The sequence below is a fragment of the Phoca vitulina genome, unplaced genomic scaffold (genome assembly GCF_004348235.1).
Source record: "Phoca vitulina isolate PV1807 unplaced genomic scaffold, GSC_HSeal_1.0 scaffold21, whole genome shotgun sequence".
NCBI classification, from domain to species: domain Eukaryota; kingdom Metazoa; phylum Chordata; class Mammalia; order Carnivora; family Phocidae; genus Phoca; species Phoca vitulina.
Genome location: NW_022589724.1, coordinates 1,908,746 through 1,933,374, shown reverse-complemented (window position 1 = coordinate 1,933,374; position 24,629 = coordinate 1,908,746). Strand labels below are relative to the sequence as shown.

The window sequence follows — 24,629 nt, the reverse complement described above, 5'->3', positions numbered from 1 at the left end:
AAAAGCCTAATAGTCCTCAAGGTTTGTAATAAAATCAGTAGTCCTCTGCCTACCCATCCCCACCCCATCTAGATCTGGCTCCCAAGAGAGCCTCTACTCAACATTTCAAGCTATTTCTTCCAGTATTTGTCCCTGTATTTCAAATAATACATCAGCCCTGCTTTCTCATGATTTTCCTGTTTTAGATCATTATTATTGACTTCCTATTATGGAAAATGAAGCCTCCCTTACAGCGTCTCTCCCAGTCTTGCTGCCCCCCCCCACACACACGCGCACACAGACACGCGCGAGTGCACGCACACATGCACTGCCCCGCCCTGCCCCGCCCTGCCCCACAGCCTTCCTAATGTCGTTTTATTGCTCTCAGGGCATCTGGGGCAGCCTTAGCTAGCCTTGACCTCTGCAGCAATGGAGAATGGAGTCTTTACCTTTGGTTAAATGGAGCAGATTTAATGCAAATATCCATCTTCCCTGCTCCCAGAACTCCAGTGAAAACCACATCCCGTAAGAATGGTTTGAAGGAATGAGGCTGGCTGGCCTACAGCACAGAAGACTCAGACACGTCTTCTCTCTCGTTGAATCTCCGAGGGGCTGAGAGAGCAAACACGCTGGGTGGCCTCCTAGGGGGATCCAGAGCAATACGGGAAACTTCAGGGAGACGGATTTCAGTTTCATGAGCCATTTGAGAACAGAATGGGCCGCCTGAAAAGGGAAGAGCATCCCTCCCAGTGGCAGTGGACAAGCTAGGGTCACTGACCACAGGCTGGGGGCCAGGAGGGAGTCCTGCATCGCGAGTGAGTTGAACATATGACTTCTAAAGTCCCTTCAAACTCCATAACCCAGTAGTTTGCTTCCTTTTCTAACAGTTGGCAATTAGACCCCAGTGTTGCTTTGCAATCACTCTTGAGTTAATAACCAGAGCTGCCCAATAGACACACCCTTCTGGCAATTTCTTTTTGGGATACTGAAATAACTGTCTTAATTCTAATGAGCAATCAGTTCCACTGACCTTTGCCTCGTAAAAGAAGGTTCGAGATGATTCACAGAGGAATCATGACACGGCAGATGGGACACAACTCCCTGTCCCATGGGTTTTAAACACTCTGAAGGCAGATCGATGCTGGATGGAGCAATCGCAGTTGACCTGGCCATGGACTGCAGGCCTCCCTGCTCCGCAGCAAGAAGCTCAAGGGAGAAGCTGCAGAGATGCCTCCCAAACCCTGCATTCCCTTTCTTGCCTCATTTGGAAGAGAGAGAGGGCAGACTGTGGGTGTGGGCAAAAGGGGATGGTACCTGGACAGCTGCCCATGAAGGAGCAGGTCAGAACCGTTGGCCACTCTGCACTTGGGCCCCTGTCCCCGGTTCTGCTCCCAGACTCGGCGCTTTCGAAAGAAATGAGCTTGCCCGGAGACAGGAATCCACTGTGACCTCCTGCGCCCTCCAAGCGGGACAGACTCAGTAATCCTCAGGCCATAACCGGCAGTGTGGTGTAACTGGACCAAAAGGGAAGGGACGTGGCCGGCAGGGGGTATGGGCTGCAGACTCGGGCGGGTCGTCCCCTGCCCTCCAGGAGCGAGAGGGATGGAGCCCTTATCATTGAGCTCTGGCCTAAGACTGTCTGCATTCAGATCCCAGCACAGCCATCGATTAGCTGTGTGACCTTAGACAAGTTCCCTACCCTCTCTGAGGCTCAGTGTCCTCGCCTTTTAAAATGGAGGGTGGAGAGGGGAGGACTAACACCTTCCTCACCAGGGGTTTTGAGAATTAAATTAGATCCTTTATATGAATGCCTAGAGCACTGCCCAACTCATGCAATTATCATCCTCATCCTCATCGTCATTCTCATCATTAGCAGCAATAGCTGCAGCAGGAGACAGGAGAGAGCAATCCTCATCTGGTTGACTTCATAGGATCAAACAAAATAAAACCCTTGAAAACAAAACTAAAGTTGTGTACAAGTGTGAGAGATTTTGTGTGTAGTGCGCTAACCCTCTTAGACATGAGGAGACGGAAGAGGCCGGTATTTCCAACCCCACTTGTTAAATAAATATTGTGACTCTGATATAGCGAGGCATGTGGCCAGGTCTTTAGAACTTTCTATCAAGATTGGTAACTCATTTTATTTTATAATTTAACAGAATATGGCAAGGCCAATTTCTGAAGAGACAATGTTTTTTTAAAAAGAGTACCAACTGAACACTTTAAGAAAAACACACCCAGACCAAATTTAAAATATGGGTGACCAGATGGAATGACAGGGATTGACAAAGAAAACGCTGTCCCTAACTTGCTGTGTGACCTCGGGCAAACCCCTTCCCTCCCTGGCCTCAGCTTCCCCATCAGCTACATTGGGCACAGGATGACCTCTGGGTGCCTTCCAGGTCTGCCTCCCGTGGACCCATGATTTGGAGGATTGTTTAGACCAGTAGAGTTGGCCTCAGTGAAAGCCCTGTTACGTTTCCTGAGCTGACAACACCATCTGGCGTGTGTGTGAGGGAAAGACACTAGTGACTAGCCAACCTGGAGTTTTCTTCTCTCCTTTTTCTCACTTGAATATCTGGCTACTCAAAATACGGCCCACAGACCAGCAGCATTGACATCTCCCGGGAGCTCGTGAGAAATGCAGAATCTTAAGGCCCATCCCAGACCTACTAAACATGCATCTGCCTCTTAACAAGATGTCAGGTGATCCTGTGCATGTTCGAGTGTGAGAAGCACTGTTCTCATCGGAGGGAGAAAGGAAGCTAGTTGGTGCAAGCAATTTAACACATACTCAACCCGTAAAGAAATTCAGAATTGACTCATATAAATAAAACAAATCCTTCCCAGCTGATATCTAAGGAGCTCTTCATGTGATGAAGGTTTCATTTCTTGGGAATTTTTACAAGTTTTCAAAAAGGAACCTTCTTTAAAAAGAAAAAAAAGATTTTATTTATTTGAGATAGAGTGAGAGTGAGTGAGAGAGAGCACAAGCCAGGGAAGGGGCAGAGGGAGAGGGAGAAACAGGCTCTCCACTGAGCAGGGAGCCTGATGCGGGGCTCGATCCCAGAACCCTGGGATCACACCCAAGCCAAAGGCAAATGCTTAACCGACTGAGCCACGCAGGAGCCCCAGAAAGGAACCTTCGTTAATGGTAAGTAGGCATCTGATCACAAGAATGGCATTGCTGAACTTGATTTTCAGATGCACCTGCATTATCTACATTGTCATTGCGGTACTAATCACACTGAGGAGTACGCTTCCAGAAATTCAACGTGAACTCTGTCACTCTGAGCTCCCAGAGGCCATCCTCAGTCCTAGCCACCTGGACCTATCACAGCATGGTGGCTGGCTTCTTCAGAGCCAGCTGGAGAATCTCTCAGCAAACGACTTCTAGGAGCTGAGGATCTTGTTCCTGTAATCACAAAGACCCAAATTCTGCCCACAAGAGTGAGCTTAGAAGAAGACCCCAGGCCTCAGAAGAGACAGCAACCCCCACAGACACCTTGATTTTAGCCCACGAGCCCAGAGCAGAGAACCCAGCTAAGTGATGCCCAGGCCAATGACCTACAGGTAAATGAGGGCTATTGTAAGCCACTAAGTTTGTGGTGATTTGTTACAGAGCAATAGGAAACAAATACGGATTTTGGTACCTGGACGTGAGATGCTGCTGTAACAAATACCTAGCATGGGGGAGTGGCTTTGGCAATGAACAGTGGGAGAAAGCTGGAGGAATTTTGCAGAATGTGATAGGAAAGGCTAAGTTTCCTTGAACAGACTGTCTGTAGAAATATGGATGTTGAGGACACTGTTGGTGAAGCATCAGAAGGATTGATTAGAAGAGAGTGAGGACCGCATTATTGGAAACAGGAGCAAGGGGACCCTTATTTTATGCGGCAGAAAGTTTAGCAAAGGGGCGCCTGGGTGGCTCAGTCGTTAAGCGCCTGCCTTCGGCTCAGGTCGTGATCCCGGGGTCCTGGGATCGAGCCCCACATCAGGCTCCCTGCTCAGCGGGAAGCCTGCTTCTCCTTCTCCCACTCCCCCTGCTTGTGTTCCCTCTCTTGCTGTGTCTCTCTGTCTGTCAAATAAATAAAATCTTAAAAAGAAAGAAAGAAAGAAAGCTTAGCAAAACTGCCTGCAGTTATGTAGAATTGATAAGGGATGAACCTGGTATATAGCGAAGGAGATTTCCAGGCAGTGAGGAAGGTGCTTGCTGCTCTCTTCCCACTACTCACAGTAGAACCCAAGAGGAGACGGATAGAGGTACACAAAAATGAAGTAGGACTAAATGATTTAGAAAATTTTCAGCCTCGGGGCGCCTGGGTGGCTCAGTCAGTTAAACGGCTGCCTTCGGCTCAGGTCATGATCCCAGGGTCCTGGGATCGAGCCCCACATCGGGCTCCTTCCTCAGCAGGGAGCCTGCTTCTTCCTCTCCCTCTGCCTGCCGCTCCCCCTGCTTGTGCTCTCCCTTTCTCTATCTTTATCAAATAAATAAATAAAATCTTAAAAAAAGAAAAGAAAAGAAAATTCTCAGCCTCTCCAGATGGCAAAAGATGCTAAAACTCAGAAGGGCTGCTGAACGTGTGGCACAGAGAGAAGGCCCAGTGTGTGACTGCACCACCTTTTGTTAGAACCTCAAAGCGAACGAAAGGTCAGGACGTTCAGCCCCACCGAGGGCCCTTTCAAGAGATTAGGGGTGTGGGCACCTCAAAGGTCTTCTCAGCTGAGCCAGGGGCATCTAGGAAGCTTGCAGAGAAAAAGAGAGATCTGTGGATGTGGCTTCTGTCTAGTGGGGTAAAAAGCAACGAATTCATACAAGATGCCCAAGTTCTCAAGAAAATTATTTCAGCAGAAAGCCTGCCACCTTGGACTAAAAAGGGACAGTGAGAGTACACAATGAAAGGAGAGTCTTGGACCCCCAAAACTCCACTGGGGGGTGCAGATTGGTAAAACTACTCCATCGCAACCATGTCACCTTTCCTAAAAAAGGAAGGAGGGCAAGAGTTGGGGAGCTGTGTGCCCAGAAGAAAGAGGCAAGAGTTCCAGAGGATTCTTCCCAGGTCTTGAAGCTGAGTCCAGAGAAGCAAAACATTTACCTGGCTAGATTTCAGAAGCGTTATGGACCCATGGCTCCTTCTGACCTTCATGTCCCCTGTCTGAGATGGAATGTCTGTAACCATTGTCCCGTGCCTTCCCACTGCTGTGTGCTGGCCGTGGCAGGGCTGAGAACCTGTCCCTTGGCTTCCCAGGCCCACGAGTGGAGGGGAACCGTGTCCTGGCCGCTGCACCTGCTGGGGGACACCCGGGAGCCCTCATCTGGACCTGGACCTGACTTAGATTTTGGACTTTCAGCTGATTCAGATGATTAGATTCAGATGATGCAATTTTGGACTTTGTACTCATACTGTAATGAGATGAGACTCAGGAACCTGGGGAGGGAGTGAATATATTTTTCACATGGAAGGGGCGTCAACTACTTGGGGGCCAGAGGGTGGGCTGTGGTAGGCAGAAGGCTTAGATGAGCTCCACGTTTCCTGCCTCCTGGCGAACATGCTCTGTGTGGTCTCCTCCCCTGGAGTGGGGGCAGGACCTCGGAATGTAATGGGATACCACTGCACTGGAGAAATTTTGTGGATGTAATTCATGTCTTGAATCAGATGACTTTTGAGTTAAGAGATGGAAGATTATCCTGGGTCAAACTGACCTAATCAAGTGAGCCCTTAAAAGAGCTAAGAATAAGCAACAGGCACTCTCCCACAGGCCTTAAAGAAGCAAACCGTCACTTTGTGGAGAAGGCCACACGGCGGGGAGCAGGAAGTGACCTTTTAGAGCTGAGGTCCTCAGTTCTGTGGCCCCAGGGAATTGAATTCCACCAACAACCAGGGAGCTTGGAGGAGGACCCTGAGTCTCAGATGAGATCACAGCCAAGGTGGACAGCTCAACTGCAGCCTTGGGAGCCCCTGAGCAGAGAATCTAGTCAAGCCATGCCCCAAATCGGACCTACAGAAACTGCAAGATAATGTCTTTAATGTTTTAAGCTGCTATGGTACAAAGGCTTCAAAGTAGTTATTACAAATATATTCAAAGAATTTTTAAAAACTGTATTCAAAGAACTAAAGGAAAATGTGCTTGTAACAATGAGTCAAATTTCAAACACAGAAACTGGATACTACGAAAAAGAACCAAGTGGATATTCAGAGGTGAGAAGTACAATAACCGAAATAAAATGACTGTGTAACCTCAGGAGCAGGTTTGAGATGGCAGAAGAAGTCAGATGAACTTAAAGAAGACAGATAGACTTTATTCAATTTGAAGAATAGAGGGGCAGAAAAAATAATGAAGAAAAAATGGCTGTAGACCTTCCCAAACTGATTTTAAAAACATTATATTCCCCAAAGCTCAACAAACCCTAAGTATGATAAACACAGACCACATCTAGATGTATCTTAAACCACTGAAAGCCAAAGACACATTGAAGAGAAAGAGAATTTAAGGTTAAAGAGAAAATCTTAAAAGCAGCAAGAGAAAAATGGCTCATCACATACAGGTAACCAAGTGATTAGCAGATGACCTCTCACTCAAAACAAAGGCAACACTCGAGGTGGTATAATCTCAAATTCACAGTGCTGAAGGTGGTGGTTGGGGGGTCCCTGTCAACTAGCATTCTTTATCCAACCAAACGATCTTCCAAAAAACTGAAGGTAGAATAAACATTCCCAAATAAATAAAAACTGAGATTGTGTTGCTAACAGATCCAGCCTAGATGAAATACCAAAAAGTCTTTACACTGAAAGAAAATGACACGAGGGGACTCAGATTCACAGGAAGTAATGAACAGCATGGAAATGATACAGATGTGGGTAAATATAAGAGACTGTGTGTATATATATATATTATATACACACAGACACATATGTATATATATATTTTCCTCTTCTCTTATTATTTAAATAATTAAAATAATTCAAAGTAATAATTATATCATTTGAGTTTATAACATATATGTATGTCTACAATAACACAGAGGAGGGGGTAGGAAATGGAGTTACACTAATACAAATTTGCTAAATTTTACTGGAATTAACTCGATACTCTACTGAAGAAGATTGTGATAAATTTGGGAAGCATACTGCAATCCTTAGGGTAACTAAAAAATGTAGCTAAGAAATCAACCTTCTTAAGGACATTCTTATCCCCATGATGCAGATGAGGAAATGAGTCCAGGAAGGTGAAATGACCTGCCATAGCTAAGGCTGGCCCCCAGGACTCCTGGCTCCACGCACCGGGACTGGGGGCCAATTCACACCTTCCAGTGGGTCAGGTGGAGACACCCAGGCTCAGATTCCCCATCCATCAGTGAAGGGAAATGTTCTTCAAAAAGAAAATTGCCGCCCAGTCTGTAAAAATACTTCCCTTGATACCCTAAAAATATTTTTATTAGTTTTCTACCCTAAAAATCACCACGTTAAGTTGATAGCAGGAGTAAGAGGGATGACTCTCAAACCAAACTGATGAGTGGTGATGCCCAGTGAACGCACACAAAAATGCACGTGTAGCCTCCTTGCACTCTTTTTTTTTTTTTTAAATATTTTATTTGTTTGACAGAGAGAGCATAAGCAGAGGGAGAGACAGGGAGAAGCAGGCTCCCTGCTGAGCAAGGAGCCCGATGCGGGACTCGATCCCAGGACTCTGGGATCATGACCCAGGCCCCAAAGGCAGACGCTTAACCAACTGAGCCACCCAGGCGTCCCCTCCTTGCACTCTTTATGGATTTGGTCAGCATCCATTTTACGCCTGCCTGAATTGTCTTCCCACGCCCTGGGAGGGGCTGACACCCCTTCATCCAGCTCAGACTGACACGCAGAAAGGGTAAAATATGCAGAACATAAAATTTCTCACTTTCACCACTTACGAGAGAACTGAGCTATGCTGGAAGGGGCTCATACCATAGTCCTGCCTGCCAATGAGCTATTTAATCCCATAAAGATAAAATAACTAAAGTACTTAATATTTATTTTTGAATAAACACCCACTGATGCTTATTGTGCTTCACATATTATAACGTGTTATTTATGAAACTAGAAATTTAATTAGCCCATACTGCATGCCAGGGACTAAAGTAAGCCCACATCTGCTCTGTTATTTCATTCTCGTGACTCCCTTCCACGCTTGGTTTCATTATTCTCATTCTACAGAAGAAGAAACCGAAGTTCAGAGTGGCATCAGATTGATGCTAGCCAGGTAAGTAGGAGTCCTTCTGGGTGATTGTTAAACTGGACCCCCCAGAGAAGGCAGGATGCTTTAAAAAAGAGCCCGAGGGCACACAGGTTGATACTTTTTAGTCAAGTGCACCTGTGTCTTCATCGCTCACATCTGATTGGCTACAAAAGCAAAGATCTGCAATGTCTTCCTATTGTTCTTTGAATTGTTCACAGTGATGTCATCAGGCTGACAAGATCCCAGAAGTGGATCTGGGCTAGTTCGGCAGCAGCTACTATAGCACAGAACTGAACACGGGTGTAAGGACCAAATACTATTAATGAACACATTTGAAAACTGCGTTTTGTATAGCACAGTACATTTCTCCTGGATGCCAATGTGTAATTAAAACATAAAATGACACGAATGTGTTTTAAAGTCACGGAGGTGATTTCTGAAAGCCCCCAGCCATGACACAGCGAGGCATTGTCTGGAGGCCACCGTGTGTGCCAGAAGCCGATGGGGACTCGCTAAGTTGTGCTGTGCCTTTGAGATTTCAGCTTTGGTTAGTCCTCTTTAGCTAACAGAGACATTCGCTGGAGTCTTGACTATGGTGGTGACACATAACCAAATAGCATTCCTTATTTAAATAAACCTGGAATATCTCAACAATGTGAAGGAATCAATACAGTGTTCCCAGTGTCCATCTGTCTACACCGAGAAAAAACTAACCCAATGTTTGAGGTGTTGTCAGTTTACGTAGAGTATGCTATGTGAGTCTAATTTCCACCCACGCAAACATCTTAATGCCTGGGAATCCTTGCAGACACCAAAAATAGAATATTTACCTTTTTTGCCAGGGATTGTAATTAAAATGCATGACAGAGGAACATACATCTTGATAGAAAAATATTTAAAGGTTTTAATTCTCTGAATACCAAGAGTTAACATTTTATGACTACCCTTTGAAAATAGGGTATTTAGGAGCAATTTTGAAGTTTTCAAAATCAGTACAAAGCTTCTTAAATCCAACATCACTTTCACAGGTTGTAAAGTAACTTTCTTATGAAAGGAAAGCAGCCAGCTTTGGGGTGGGTCTGTCACTGGACTCTGCTAAGTCTCTCTTGGGCAGAGTCCAGGGGCCTTCCCACTCCTTCCATGAGCTCCTTGTACCGCGACACTTTATCACATGTGTTCCTTGAAGAACCATTTCTGATGTTCGGAGTCGATGCAGTCCCGCAAGAGGGGTACGAAACTGTCACTACTGAACGTCTTCCTCTCAGCCTGAACGCATTTATTGGACTGTACGTGAAATAACGAACCATCCTACAAGAGATAATAAACTATGGATATGTAAGAGAAATGCAAATAATTCCCCAGAAAATATCTTTTTCCTTACAATGTGTTCTTAAGAGCTCAGGTGATTTTTATCACTTCAGAAGCATTTAGTGAGCTCTAAGTGTCTTCCCTGTGCTAAGGCGACTCGGGACCACGCGTACATAGGTAGGGCCAGGCGTGCGCAGGTGTGGTAGGCTCCCCTGTCGCCGGAAGCTCAGCTCCAGGGTCCCCAACTCCACCGTCAGGGCCGGTGGTGCCACCTGCTGGCCACTCTGGGGATCTGTCAGACTCCATGTCTCCTCCCTACTGCTCTTCTTTTCGTTCAGGGAAATCAGGATCAAAGAGATCTCTTATTAACTTTCACTTCCCTCAGGTCAACTAATTACATCCCTGGTGATCTCTTTCTTTTAGGTTTTTAAATGCAGACTCAGGAAACTTGGCTGTAGTCCCAGCTCAGCCAGAGAACAGCTGGGTGAGGGGGTAAGTCACCAGTGAGGACATGGGTTCTGTGGGACCGACCATGCCCATTTCCCCAACCCCAAAGATCATGGTCCTCTTTAATGCCTTCTCTTCTTTTTCTCAACTGTTGCTGAGTTAACTCAGCAAGCCTCTCCCTCGGTCCTGGAGTTTTTTTCCCCTCCACCTGTCTCTGTCGTAAGCTTACACCCCCAGGGAACTTCATCGTGGCTGAGGAGCAAATGGGCAGAACGAGTGACATATCTGTTCTAGGGAAAGAGAAACTTTGGAAATAGAATTATATGCAGAAGAATCTCAAAAATATTAACCTTTAAAACCCTTAAGAGAGCTCCCAAGTTGCCCTCAGAGTACCAAGGAAGAAAATGATTAAATACAGCCTCCTTTCTCCCACCCTGCTAAGGAAACGTACTGTTCCTTAAATGGTCACTGAAATTTAAGATAAAATTTTAATGACATTTCAAACCAATTTTATGATTTCTAGCTTGCATGACTCTTCCTCGAGGGCTTACAAACAGCTTCCAGTTAGAAGAAAGAAGAGAAGGAGACGGGGGCAGGCGCTGCAGAGAACCACAGAACAGGGGTGTCTTCCCTCTTATTTTTTATATCAGATGGATAGCACCATAGTGCAAGGCTTGTCCAGGTGGCCTGCAGATTTCAGTGCTAATCATAATATCGTCTACAGGAAAATGGACTCCAGCTTCTAATCATACTTAGAATTAACCCATTTATAAGCAACAGAGACAATTCTTTCCATCCCTGGAGCCAGGCTGGGAATGAAAGCTTCCTATGGAGATAAAAGAGAACTAATTTTTTCTTGTGAATTATTTTCTTTGGATTTATTCCCTCATGTGCTTTTTCGTGAGTCAAAGGATCTGACAGATTCACGAGTCCCATTACGGCTGTGTGTGTGTGGGCGGGGCGGGGGGGGGGGGCTAGTGCCTCTCAGGCCTGAAATAATACCCAGTTTCAAATCCACAATAACTATTCTGATGGAGAGCCAATTCCCTCAGAAGGATGTTTTCTTATCCTGCAAGTAACAGCTGATCCCTGTAGAGCTTCATGGTTTCCAAGGACAATTTCTGCCGCACATCTAGTCCTCTATGATCGCTCCCATTTTACAGCTGGGAAAAATGAGGTTTACAGACATGGAGTAGCTCATACCTGGGTCTAACCTCACATCCTTCATCATTTCAACCCCATTTCATCTTCGAATGTGTTTGCAACAGCTCCTCTTTCCATTACTGTGGCTCCAGGCTTAAGGAGGGTGGGATGACTGGACGGGAGCCAAAGCGCTACTGATGCTGGGTGCTGATGCTGGAAGCGGGACCCCAACCACACTGCTAGCACCTTGGGGGAAGCCCTGGGTCTCCTGTACGTGGCTGCACCTCTGAGACCCGAGAGGACTAGGCTGGGGAGCTCTACTTCTACTCCCCCCTCGGCAGCCCGTGGACCAACAGTGCGGAAGGCAGGAGACAGCTCGCTCACCTCCTGCAAGATGAACTTCTGATTCTCTGGAGCAGTTTCCTGGCAGAGATGCATGACGAGGGCATCCGTTCCTGCCTCCACAGTGATGCAGGCCTCTGGCTGGCGGGTGTTATAGCGTATTTCCTTCTGGGATGTGTACTCGAAAAACTAAAAACGGAGCAACCAACATGCACCAGTTACTGTCTAATGTGGAAAGAGGGAGATCGCTGGACGAGAACCTGGGGAGACTCCAGGTTGGAAGAAACTCTAATCCCACTCCTCCGTCTCTAGGTGTCTGCCACCTCATCTCCTCCGTCCTCCACGGGCCCCGCCCTGCTGGTGTATCCGCCTGCTTGGGCTGGGGTCCTGTTCCAGGCCATAGACTTTCCAGGACTCGCTCCCCCGGCCCAGCTTGAAGCTCAGCACTTCACCCAAACAGACCTGCCCAAGCCACCGGCAATTGCCCTAAACACTGCTTTGCACAGCACTGTGCATCAAAACTCATAATTCTGTTTAAGCATTAATTCTAAGGAAGTCATCTGAAATGCAGATCTGTTGTTTTTTTCCTTTTTATTTTTTTTTCTGCCACTAAGAAGTTAGTGGCAGGGTCACTTACAATTGCAAAGACAAGCAGGCAGGGACTCAGTTATAACTAAATAGTAATATAGCTGCATGAAGGATTATCAAGAGGCCCTTAGGAATGATAGTCTCAGAGGATGTCTAATAACACAAGAAAAGTATGATGAAGTAAGTGGAAATAATGGGATAGAAAACGTATAGACATTATGATAATAACTATTTCAAACAATAATCCAAAGGCCTTGCATACAAAAAGATGGGAAGTAAATACATCTTCATTCTTATGATGGTTGCTGGGACCTGTCATTCACTTACTGCTTCTATTTTGTATTTTCCAAATGTTCTGCAATAAGCATATATTACCTGGATCATGCAAAAAATATCAAATGTTTTATTTTTTATTTATTTATTTTTTTTACTCTGATCTTTATTATTAAATGTTTAATTTTTTTAAAACGGAGAGATTCCTACCAATAGTCCCTTGAGCATAGAGCCTCCTGCTGTCCGCTGTCCCTTGGCCCAAGAATGTCAAGCTAGAGAAGCAGCACCTACCTGGTTCTGACCCATTCCATGACAGAGGTATAGAAGGACCTGGTGTCCTACGATTTGGTTTTCACTGGGAGGGTTATAATCAAAGCAGTAATCTTTCAGTCCTTTGTTCTGGAGCTAAACAAAACATAAAGGTGGCATTTTGGTCCAGATTTATATGCAACATACGATCCCACCCAAGGCTGTGAAGGTAATGACTCCATCAGAGAGGAGTGTCTGCCTCACGAACTGAACTTAAGGGTAAGAGCCCCTTACATTTCAAGTTTAGAAAGTGCTTTCCCATTCTATACCATAGGCAAGAAGCATAGCCCCCGTTTTAAGATGACAAATCTGAGTTGCAGACAGTTTAATTCTTTATGGCCTGAAAGGTCGTATCTCTCCAGTTCTCATTAGTGAAGCCTCATTGCTGCACTAGTCCAAGCACAGCTGGGTTGTTGCCTCAAATATGTCCCAAGGACGCCTGCGAGTGTGCATCTGCAAAAAGATATCCCGACTGAGAGACTCACCAGTCCACAGATCAGAAGTCCACCATTCTACGCTACAAGAATAGCATCATACAGAGCCAATGACTTGCCCAAGGTCACACAAGTAGAGACACCTGAGTCTGAATCCAGGACCTCAGCTCCAAGTCCAGTGCTCTCTCCATCACTCAATGCTGTCTAATCTAATGTCATCTCTAAGGTACCTTTTAGATCCAAAACCCTTCAAACATTCTAAGAGCAAAAAACCATGCTCCCTCTTCCCTTTCAGGAGCCTCTAGGGAAAGACACATACCTTTCCAAATCCCTTTCTGGAGAGTTCAAAGACCCCTCAACGAACTCCTTGTGAACCCCACTCCTGTCCTGGCCCTTGTCCACCCTTGACTAGTCTGTTTCTGAAGATAAGACTCAGCTATATAGAAAGAAGTGTCCACAGTCCACCAGCTCATAGAGCACAGACTTCCGTGTTCTTAGAGTCTCTTTGCTTTGTGAATGAATCTGGGAACAGGAGATGTTTAGAATAATCAGAGCATCTTAGACTTGGAAGGGTTCAAATGTCATCTAGCCATGTCTTGACCACCAAAGGACCCTGACCTCAAATGAGCTCCCTATGTTCAGAAAGATTTGAAACAAACTACAAAAACACTAAATGAGAGGTGGGAACCTCTGAAGATTAAAACTGAGATTAACTAACCAAGCTAGCTGTGTCAAGTTGGTGAGACACAGAAGAAACATTAAATGACTTTAGAACATTCCATGTTTTTTTTTAACTATCCCATATTTGATTACATTTTCTTAGTGAACTATATTCTATAAACAAACAGATCTGCAAAGAAATCTTAAACCTCATTCAGTATCACACTGTCAGTGGTAATGGTGTGTTATTATTTTGAAACTACTTTAAATATAGTTTAAGATAAAGCAAATAATATGTGAATATTTTTTGAAACTAAGATTTTCAGTGTAAGAAAAAAGAAATACAAGTATCAGGGCACCTGGGTGGCTCAGTCGGTTAAGTGTCTGCCTTTGGCTCAGGTCGTAATCCCGGGGTCCTGGGATCGAGCCCCGCATTGGGCTCCCTGCTCAGCAGGGAGCCTGCTTCTCCCTCTCCCTCTGCTGTTCCCCCTGCTTGTGTGCACTCTCTCTCTTTCTCTGTCAAATAAGTAAATAAAATCTTCAAAAAAATAAAAGAAAAAGAAATACAAGTATAATATCAAAGAAGAAAAAAAATCCTGTAAGACTACATTTGAATTTGAGGTATCAGTATGAGCTCACGATTTGTTTCTCAAAAATATGCATTGCCTTTCTCTGCCCACTGAAAAGCTGTAGTGTTGTGCTGTCCCACGTGGTACCCACTGGTGGTGTGTGGCCACAGGGTACCTGAAATGGGATTAAGTCCACACTGAAATATGCTGTAAAGATAAAATACACAGCAGATTTCAAGACTCAGTATGAAAAGAAGTAATGCATCTCAATAAATTTTTACATCAACTACATGTTGAAATGCTAATATTGAGGATATATTGAATTAAATAAAATATGTTATAAACTTCACTTGCTCCTTTTTTAAAACATGGTTACTAAAAAATGTCCCATTACTTATGTGGCTAGCATTACGTTTCTGTTGTGGAGCGTGCTCTAGAGACAAAGACCACCGCTGGTGTCCAGACTGTGGGCTCTGACCACAGCTCCCCACGGAAAGGGTCGGGGCTTCCGGGAGGCATGGCAGCAGATGTAGAAAATGAGTGTGACCAGAATCAAGGAGGCGATCAAACCACTATAAGGAGTTAAGACCATAGAAGCCAAAATAAAGAGATTCTCACTAGCCAAAGATGGGCAACCTGAACAGATCAAAGAAACACACACACACACACAAACACACAACAGGTTAATTGATTGAAGAACACTGGCCATATAAAAACCCACTGGTTTACAATGATGCTCAAGAAAAGAAAAAGCCAAGAAGCAAATGAGCGAACAAACAAAAACAACCCATTCTGCCCAGCTGGAGGAAAGTAGAGTGCCAACTCTTACCCTAAAAACAGGCAAATAAAGAAAAAGACTTAAAAATGTGTTATGCCTTTTCTGAATGAACTCTAAATTTCGTAGACATCAAACTGTCCTGGCTAACAAGGGAACATTCTTTTTTACAGAAGAAATGAAAGGACTAGAAAAAGCACCGTTTGGCAATGCCATTTGAAATACGGGTCTAGGGCCCGCTTCGGCAGCACGTATGCTAAAATTGCAACGGTACGGAGAAGATCAGCGTGGCCCCTGCGCAAGGCTGACATGTAAATGTGTGAAGCCTTTCATATTTAAAAAGAAAAAAGAAATACGAGTCTAGGCAATGATTATCAACGGCCACCAAAAACAGGAGAGAGAAGGTTGAAGCAGCCCCTGATAGCGGCTGGTCCAGGACAGGCTCCCTCATCACTAGAAGCAGGATGACCAGAAATTAGGTGCTCCCCCCCGTGACGCAGTCGGAACACAGGGCACACCCGTGAAGTGCTCCTGCCATAAAAGGTCAATTCCCACTCCAATCAAACCTTTAGACCTCATTTCCAGTTTAAGAACTGTGGGGAGAGGCACAGTTTAAAAGACACCACAGGGAAACAATGAGGTAACTCCAAGGGTGAGACACTCTACGGGACAACAGATGCTGTTTTTTCAACAGGTATTAGTAAAAGGGGGGAAGAAAGGGAAGAGGTCTGCCTCAGCTGAAAGAGCCATGGGAGGAAAGACATGACAGCCAAACACAATGGTAGACTGGGTTTGGATCCCAGTTGGAACCAGCCAACTACCCCAAGAAAGATATGAAAAATTGGGGGAACCTGATAAGGGCTAGATAGTGAAGGATATGAAGAAATGATTGCTCCTCTGGATGTGATAATGGTCTGTGGTCCTGTAAGATCATGTCCGTACAGACGTGCATGTGACAGTGACCAGGAGTGAAATGACAGGATGCCTGGGGTGAGCCTGAGCAAAGAAAAATGAGAGAGGATGGAGCAGAGGAGACAGAAAGCAAGAGTGGCAATATCATGATGATTCTAGATTCTTCGGGACAGGGTTCCTTATGCCATGCTCTCTGCTTGGACATTTTCACAAGGAAAATTGAATTTAATGCATTAATGGCCTGCTTTGTACTTATTCTGTGTGTGTGATTATTTATTTAATGTCCATTTCCCTAACAGACAATACACTTCTTAATGGTGGGACAGTGGTTGTCCTTCTACCATCAAACCCCCGATGCCCAGAGCAGTGCCTAGCACAGGGTAAATTCCACATAAATATTAAAGTTGGAGTATTCTGAAAGTTACAGATACTCTTAAGAAGCACAAATATGTTGGGTGAGTAGGGGAAAATTTCATTAAAAGAGGCAGAGACTTAAAAACAATCAAGAGACCGCACATATTAGGGAGATAGGTGTTTATGGTGTTTACTTGTTTTTTTTTTTTTTTAGATGACTGAAGATGTAATTGGTTTTACAGTTGTGGAGATTTAGCTCACAGTTGTGGAGAACTTACATTCCATGCAATGTGCTTGCAATTTTCTCTTTTTTTTTTTTTTAGTTTCAGAGGTAGAAATTAGTGATTCATCAGTTGCATATAACACCCAGTCATCACATCACGTGCCCTCCTTAATGTCCATCACCCAGTTACCCCATCCCCCAACCCACCTCCCCTCCAGCAACCCTCAGTTTGTTTCCTGGAGTTCAGCGTCTCTTATGGTTTGCCTCCCTCTCTGTTTTCATCTTATTTTATTTTTTCTTCCCTTCCCCTATGTTCATGTGTTTTGTTTCTTAAATTCCACATATGAGTGAAATCATATAATTGTCTTTCTCTGATTGACTTATTTCACTTAGCCTAATACCCTCTAGTTCCATCCACATCATTGCAAATGGCAAGATTTCATTCTTTTTGATGGCTGAGTAATATTCCTGTGTGTGTGTGTGTGTGTGTGTGTGTGTGTGTGTGTGTGTGTGTATGTTTACCACATCTTTATCCATTCATCTGTCGATGGACATCTGGGCTCTTTCCATAGTTTGGCTGTTGTGGACACTGATGCTATAAACATTGGGGTGCACGGGCCCCTTCGAATTACTATGTTTGTACCCTTTGAATAAATACCTAGTAGTGCAATTGCTGGGTCATAGGGTAGTTATATTTTTAACTTTTTGAGGAACCTCCATACTGTTTTCCAGAGTGGCTGCACCAGTTTGCATTCCCACCAACAGTGTGGGAGGCTTCCCCTTTCTCCACATCCTTGCCAACATCTGTTGTTTCTTAGGATTTTGATGGATTCCTGTCTCACATTTAAATCTCTCATCCATTTTGAGTTTATTTTTGTGTATGGTTTAAGGAGATGGTCCAGTTTCATTCTTCTGCATGTGGCTGTCCAATTTCCCCAACACCATTTGTTGAAGAGAATAGCTTTTTTCCACCGGATATTCTTTCCTACTTTGTTGAAGATGAGTTGACCATAGAGCGTCCTGCTTTGTATTTATCAGACTTCGAGAATAGAACACAGGTACTTCTGCTCAACACCACACAGCAGAGGAGACCTCCCTAAGTTAGTGTAGTTCCTTGCAAAAGCCAAAGGCACTGGACATTTTAGTTGACTTCATCCCAGAAACATTTCTTTCAGGTTCTTTAAAATAACAGAAGTGACCCTTCTCCTTCCACTACTGCCTTTATGAATCCCTGAGTTGGGGATTATTAACCGGTCCAGCCACTGAAGCTTGAAGTAATGTGACATTGGACATGGAAGCACTAAGTGAGCCTTAGTTTCCTCGTCTATACAAATGGGAGGCTTATACTCACCAATTTGGAGATGGCTTCTAGTGCTGACATTCTGGACCCAAGGTCCAGATGTGGGGAGAAGGAAAGACAGTGCATGAATGCAGGGAGGGGAGGGAGGGAGAGGAAGGCCAGCAGTCCCCATAAAAGGGACCTGTCTTGGCCAGGATTTGTCGATCAGGGAACCCCCTGCCCGCCACAGGCCCGCCTCACTCACCATCCCGAAGAAGCCAGGCCTGTCTTCAGGCACGTGCAGTTCTGGGTACACGTTCTCCAAGAACCACCTGAAGTCCTTACACCGGAGCTTGGCACGGAGCTGCTTCCTCTCGGTCACATCCCCAAAGGGTTCCTGAGAAAACAGCAAAAACAGTGAGTCCCTGCGGGTCATGAACTTCCTGTCAAAGCCCCATCTCCTCGGATGTTCCCTTCCTCAACAGCATTTATTGAGCACCTACTGTGCGCTGGGCCCTGCACGGCCTCAGACACAGCTACATCACTGTGGCTGGAGAGACTGTGACACAAACATGTGCCTTCTCGGGTGTCCTCGCTGCAGGCAGGTGTGGCCCGCTATACAAGGGAAGGACACAAAGCGCCTGGTCGTGAAGTCAGGGAGCCGCCGAGTCCTGGGGCCGCGTGACCACAGACCAGGGAACGTCCGTGCAGTACGTACACCATGACGTGCTGAATTACTGCTAATACCTGAGCAGCCACTTCCAAACACAGGTTAAGTATCCTCGATGTAATCATGCTCAAAATCCTTACATGCTCAACACACTGAAGTCGGAATATATACTTCGAGCGGTGAGTGCAAAGTGCCACGATGATAAATACTTGCAGAAGGTCCGTTTTCTGGACCAGACCGATGATTAAGAACTTCCACGTAACTGAATAAAGCAAGTGTCTATTCAGCATGGCCAGGGGCGCAATGCTGAGTGCTGACATATTACTGTCCATGCACTATGACACTAAAGTATTAAAATCTGACAAGCTAAATATTTAGCAAAATGGTAATGATAGGAAAATGGCTGAGTAAAATTTCAGATTTTTTACTTATTTCCCAGTGGTTCTTTCTTTGGTGAGTCATGGCGTCCTCACCTTCAACCAAATACCCATTTTAACACTGGGTCCCGGGCATCCAGACAAAAGGCGTATGCGGTGGCCCTCTAACACGTTATTCTTTGGGAACCCTCAGGAAAAGGGAACTGGGGCTTCCAGACTGGGCAACGGGAAGGAGCGGATGTTTCCACCCTGCAGCCTTGAGCAGGACAGAGGAAGCCACGACCCTGGAGCCCAGAGGCAGAGAGGGGCCAAGGGGGAGGTCAGGGGCAGGTCCACAGGGCTCTGCAGAGCAGGGAGAAGGGTCCATGGGAGGGCACACGCCCCAGGCTCAGCTCTGCCTGCATCACCCACAAGGCCTTGGGCAAGCTCTCTGAGCTTCAGTTCTGTCATCTAAAAAATGAGAATTTCATAGCTATCTTGAAGGGCCGCTAAGTATTCAGAAGAAGAGATTTTCATCAAATGGCTGGAATCGAGAGGTTTTAGAGCACACCTCGTCTTGCCAAGCGGCCCTCTCAGTTACGCAGATGCCGGTGAGCACCCTGTCCCGGGGCCTGCAGAGCTGGCCAGCGCAGAAGCAGTGGACCTGCTTGCTGAAGTTCATTTGTAACCCTAGTATCAGTACTTGTGGTTCGACCCCTTCACCGTCATTCACAAACACGCGCAGAGCGGCCGAAAATCGCAGTCCCATGGGACGCTCCTAGCTGAGGTCACATCTCAGTCCCATCCTGTCAACAAGTGTCCTGTTCAGGGTCCGCCTAGTGCCACATTTTCCAGGTTTTGCTGCTCTGTGTTGGTGACTTCACTGGTCAAAAGCCCCCCGAGCACGGCGCTGAAGGGCTGGCTAGCGTTCCTAGGTGCAAGAAGGCTGCGCTGGGCCTGACGGAGAAAATACGTGGGTGAGATGAGCTTCATTCACGCGTTACAGTGCTGTTGGCCGTGAGTCGGATGTGAAGAATCGACAATGTGTACTTCGTAATGTCTTCCAACCGAGGTACACACGAAACCAAGTTATGTATTGATCAGTTGGCAAACATGTCAGCCTGCGAAAGGCATGCAGGAACCTGGCCCTGTTGACGCCCAGGAGCAGTGGTTCAGTAGTCTGGAAATCAGGGTTGGGACTGACCGCACAGACCGTAAGTACTGTGACCAATGAGAAGCAACTGTAAGTATTATTATAAGTGGAGGAATAAAGGCTTCCCATGCTGGTATCATGGGTGCCCGATTTATTCTCTATTTCTGGAGCCAGGTCCGCTAGGGTGCGGAGGCCAGCCGGGGTGCAGGCGGGCCGGGGAACTCACCAAGCGGGCATGCGGGTTGCGATGGTAGTAGAGCTCTTTATATTCATCCATCCACACTTCAGCGGCTCGGACGCTGTTGGCCAGAGCCTTGTTGCGGGAGTAGGGAGCTTGCTTGGGGAAAACGTGGCCAACGTGAGAGCAGGGGTGTGTCTCCAGGGTCCCACCGCACTGCCAGATCTGTGCACAGAGCAGGGAGGAGGCCGGTGGGTGAGTGAGGGGCGGGCTGCTGGTCCACAATGCCCACAGCCAGGAGGCTGGGCACACAGACGTCACAATGAATGCTGCCAGGGCCTCGCCCCCCAGGGGACAGGAGGCCACCTCCCCCAGCACACACAGAACACAGAATGCTGTCAAAGAGCAAGAACACAGCCCCGAAGATGAATAAGCCATCGGAAGTGAGACCTCCAAGTCCATGCACTAAAGCTCATGCACTTGACCCACAGGAGTACCCATAGCTGACCTCACCAGAACCCATTTACTGATCATGTAAAACACAGGCTCTTTACCTGGTCTCCTAGCCACAGAAGATAGGAAAGTGGCAAGTAAGAAGAGAGGTTTGGAAGGGGGAAAGGAAGAGCTTCTAGAGGCAGCAGAGCAGCCTGACACCTAGGGAAGAGGCAGAAAGACCATTAAAAGCACACCCTAGACCTCAATAGGCTGAGTTGTCTGAGACCATTTCATGCGGAGGCAAATGGCTGGGAACACCATTGTCCCCAGGATGTATGACCAGGGTACTTAGAATGGAGGGTGTGAGTCTTCAGTGGAGGGCCAATTCTCATGGACTCTTTCTAAGCAGGAAACCATATAAAACATGACTGAAATTTAAAATTTTCTATTAAAAAGTATAGACATTGACATAACTTTTTGATACTTCAAAATGCAGGATTTGGTGAATTGGAAACCCCAATGAAATGCTGGAGGTCTCTCCAAGGGGCATCTGTGGGTCATACGCAGCAGAATCAGTAGGCGGGCTTATTCCAAAAAGCAGATTCCTGGTCCCTACTGAAAATCCATCAAACCTGACTTCCTGGAGACTGTACCTATAAATCTGCCCTTTTTAAGCAAGTCTCCCTAACAATTCTTATACGTGGCAAAGCTGGAAAGTCACTGTACCAAACAGGGTACTTCATGAGTAATTAAGCAGATCAAGGCTCCAAAAGATGGAATCGGGACGCAGGGGCCTGTGTTTGAGCCCAGGGTCTGCCACTCACTATTTGGGTGACCCTGACCCAGTCACCTCCCCTGTCCAGGCCCCAGCTCCTCCCTGTTGTAGTGAGAGAAAAGAACTAGGTAACTTGGAAGGCCCTTCCCTGCCCCAAATCTATGAAAAGTACATTTTTTAAAAAAGGTTCAGACAAGAAGACAAGCATGTTTATGGGATGTGTGTACCACTACCATCATCTTTCAGCACTGTCAGATAAAATCTGCCAACATGGGGGAAAAGTCCACCAGGGTCTCCTGGAAAATCCCATCACTCCCCGAGGGAGAGACAGAGAGACAGAACAGGTTAGAATGAGTCTGAAGAGAAGACTGGAATACTTACCCTAAAGGAGAATTCGAGGTTTTCTCCGCCCCAAACTTCCATTCCTGTGTCATAAGACCCCAGATATTCAAAATATTTCTTACTCACAGCAAACAGCCCTCCAGCCATTGTTGGAGACCTAGAAGAGTGTGAAAACTGTATTGTAGTGTGAGCGGCAGGAAGCCAGCATGGTTGAACTCCTGCCCGCCCCGAGCCCTCCAGCCTGCCCATCCATCTCTAAGTACATCCTGAGTTCATACTCCATGCCAGGCACTAAGCTGGGCCTGAAGGCATAGATGTGTCCCACAGTCCCTGCCCTGGGGAAGCTCATGGACACCTCAAGTGGCACTGTGTGTGAGAGCACTCAGGTCAAGCCAGAGCCCTGGGGGCACCCAGGAAGAGGCCTGGGGTGGGGGGGTAGGGCTCAGCTTGAAGAACACAGGGGAGTTGGCAGAGAAGAGGAATGGGATGGTTCTCCAGGAAGACACCAGCATGAGCAAAGGCCCGAGCGTGAGAGAAAACCTTGTCCTTCTAGAAGCACAGACAACAAGGAAAGTCAAGGAGAGAGATGTGCTCCCCAAGAGGATGGCTAGCACCAGGCTGCGGTGGCCTTGGCCGTGCAGTCACAGGGCGGGCAAGCACGGATGCCCTTAGGGCTATAGAAGACCACGAAAGGCAAGTCCATCATCTCAAAGCTCCCGCAGGGCCCGTTCCTCTCCTGCATGAGTGGCCTCCCCTGCAGGACCCAGACGGCTAGCATTGGCCTGCTTCTTCAGCTGGCCTGATGTTCTCCTCACCAGGCTCCTCTAGAACCACTACAGGTTCCAGAAAGGGCCCAAGGCTTCTGTCCTACCACAGCAGAAAGCTGTAGGGTCAACACACCAGGAGATGCAGATGCAAAAGGTCGGAAATGGAGACCTATACTTCATTAAGAGTCTAACTGTCTGCAGATGTTAAGGTCTTCCAGCAGCACTTCTGGCCCTTGACAAAGTATTGGCTTTCCCTGCGCTCCAACCTTGGGGCCAATGAGAAAAGGGCAGCAAGATTCTTTGTGGAAGGGAAGGCTTTAGACTACAAAGCACTTCCATGTGTGTTCTTCCTAAAAGTCTAAGAAGTAGGCAGGGTGGATATGCTTGTACCTAATTCACAGGTGATGAAACTGAGGCCCAGGGATATTATAGGAAGGGAAGGGGAGTTGCCCACGACATTCCTGAGTTCATGTGTACACATGTGGTGGGGGCATGAGAGTTCATGTCAGCATCCCAAGCTGGATATGTGACCCTAGATAGGATCCTTCCTACTCTGAGCCTCAGTTTACAAAAATCCGTGAAAGGTTGGGTAGGATGTCCCTCAGGGCTCCTACAGAAGCCTGGGCATCACCCAACCTCTCCCTTCCCCATTCTCCTTCAGCCTCCCTCAATTCTTCCACTGCAACATCTCTGGGGTCCTCCATTCGCTCCATCTTCTCCTGCACCATCCTTCCTGCCTAGAAGACTACGATGCCTCCTAACGATGTCCCTGCCCCCTGCCCCACCCCCTGCAGGCCCCTCACCACGTGGCACCCAGCAACCTTTAAAGAATGCAACAGGCAATGGTAATTTCCAGCTCAAATCCCTTTGGCGGCTTCTACCTTCTCAGGGTAAAGCCCAAAGCCCTGTCCTTGGCCTTCCAGGCTGGACGTGACTTGGCCCCGTTCATCTCTCTTCCCCCATCTCTCAACACTGTCCCCACAGGCATTTCCCTCTGGCCAGAAGTGAGTCATCTCAGGGTCAGAGCTCGGGTGGAAGATCCAGAAGCCCACCTGCCAAACATGGGTGCAGATCTAAGACACCATTTCCAGCTCGGTACACCAGCAATAAAGCTGATGTTTGACCTCCATCTGCCTGATTCCTGTATCTGCCTCCCATCTGGTCCTGAACTTGGAAGGAGAGGAAGAAGCCATACTATTACTTCAACACCTCAAAAAATGAGAGCAACTGAGCCCCCTTTGAGCCCACTCTTCTCAGACCCAGGCTCACTCACTGGCCAAAGGTGGCCGATTCAGCCCCAGGCCCACCTACCCCCCAGTTGAAAAAGGGCCTGACAGCATGTCCTCAAAATGTTAAGCTTGAAATTACCATATGACTCACCCAATTGCGCTCCTAGGTATACACCCTCAAAAATGGGTAACAGGGACTCAAACAGATAACAGTACCCCAATATTCACAGCAGCATTGTTTACGATAACCAAAAGGTAGAAACAGGGCGCCTAGGGGGCTCAGCTGGTTAAGCATCTGCTTTTGACTCAGGTCATGATCCTGGGGTCTTGGGATCGAGCCCCACATCGGGCTCCCCGCTCAGCGGAGAGCCTGCTTCTCTCTCTCCCTCTGCCTGCCTGTCTGCCTACTTGTGATCTCTCTCTCTCTCTCTCTGTAAAAAAAAAAAGAAAAAATCAAAAAAAAAAAAAAAAAAGATAGAAACAACCCAAGTGTCCATCAGTAGGTGAATGGATAAACAAACATGGGTGTATATACAATATTGTATAACCATCTCAGCCATAAAAAGGAATGGGCTTCTAGAAGAACCTTGAAAACATTATGTTAAGTAAAGGAAGCCAGACACAAAAGTATAAGTATTGTGTGATCCCACTTAAATGAGCAATCTAGACTAGGAAAATCCGTAGAGACAGAAAGTAGAATAGTAGTCACCAGGAGTTGGAGAAGGAGAGAAAGGGGAGTCATTGCTTGATGGGTATAGAGTTTCTGGAGAGGATGATGAAAATGTTCTAAAGTATGTAGAAGTGATGGTTATACAATATCGTGAATGTGCTTGATGCCACTGAACTGAACACTCAAAAATGGTACAAGTGAGAAATTTTATGTTATGCACATTTTACCACAGTTTTTTAAAT

At 46.5% G+C, this 24,629-nt stretch overlaps 1 protein-coding gene and 1 non-coding gene across 2 annotated transcripts in view; one reads left to right on the top strand and one right to left on the bottom strand.

Moving 5' to 3' along the window:
• Nucleotides 1–8,338: 8,338 nt before the first annotated feature.
• GALNT12 (polypeptide N-acetylgalactosaminyltransferase 12) overlaps nt 8,339–24,629 on the bottom strand; it is a 36,788-nt gene continuing 20,497 nt past the window's right edge. Inside the window, exons 5-10 of the mRNA XM_032418499.1 lie at nt 21,761–21,878; nt 20,218–20,394; nt 18,078–18,209; nt 12,589–12,702; nt 11,479–11,625; nt 8,339–9,504 (exon numbers count right to left, since the gene is read on the bottom strand). Coding sequence (XP_032274390.1) covers nt 9,364–9,504; nt 11,479–11,625; nt 12,589–12,702; nt 18,078–18,209; nt 20,218–20,394; nt 21,761–21,878 — 829 coding nt within the window. The 3' untranslated portion in view covers nt 8,339–9,363. The remainder of the gene's footprint in view (nt 9,505–11,478; nt 11,626–12,588; nt 12,703–18,077; nt 18,210–20,217; nt 20,395–21,760; nt 21,879–24,629) is intronic.
• Nucleotides 15,279–15,383, top strand: LOC116641457. The gene has a single exon (XR_004301176.1). It is a non-coding gene; the product is annotated as a U6 spliceosomal RNA (small nuclear RNA).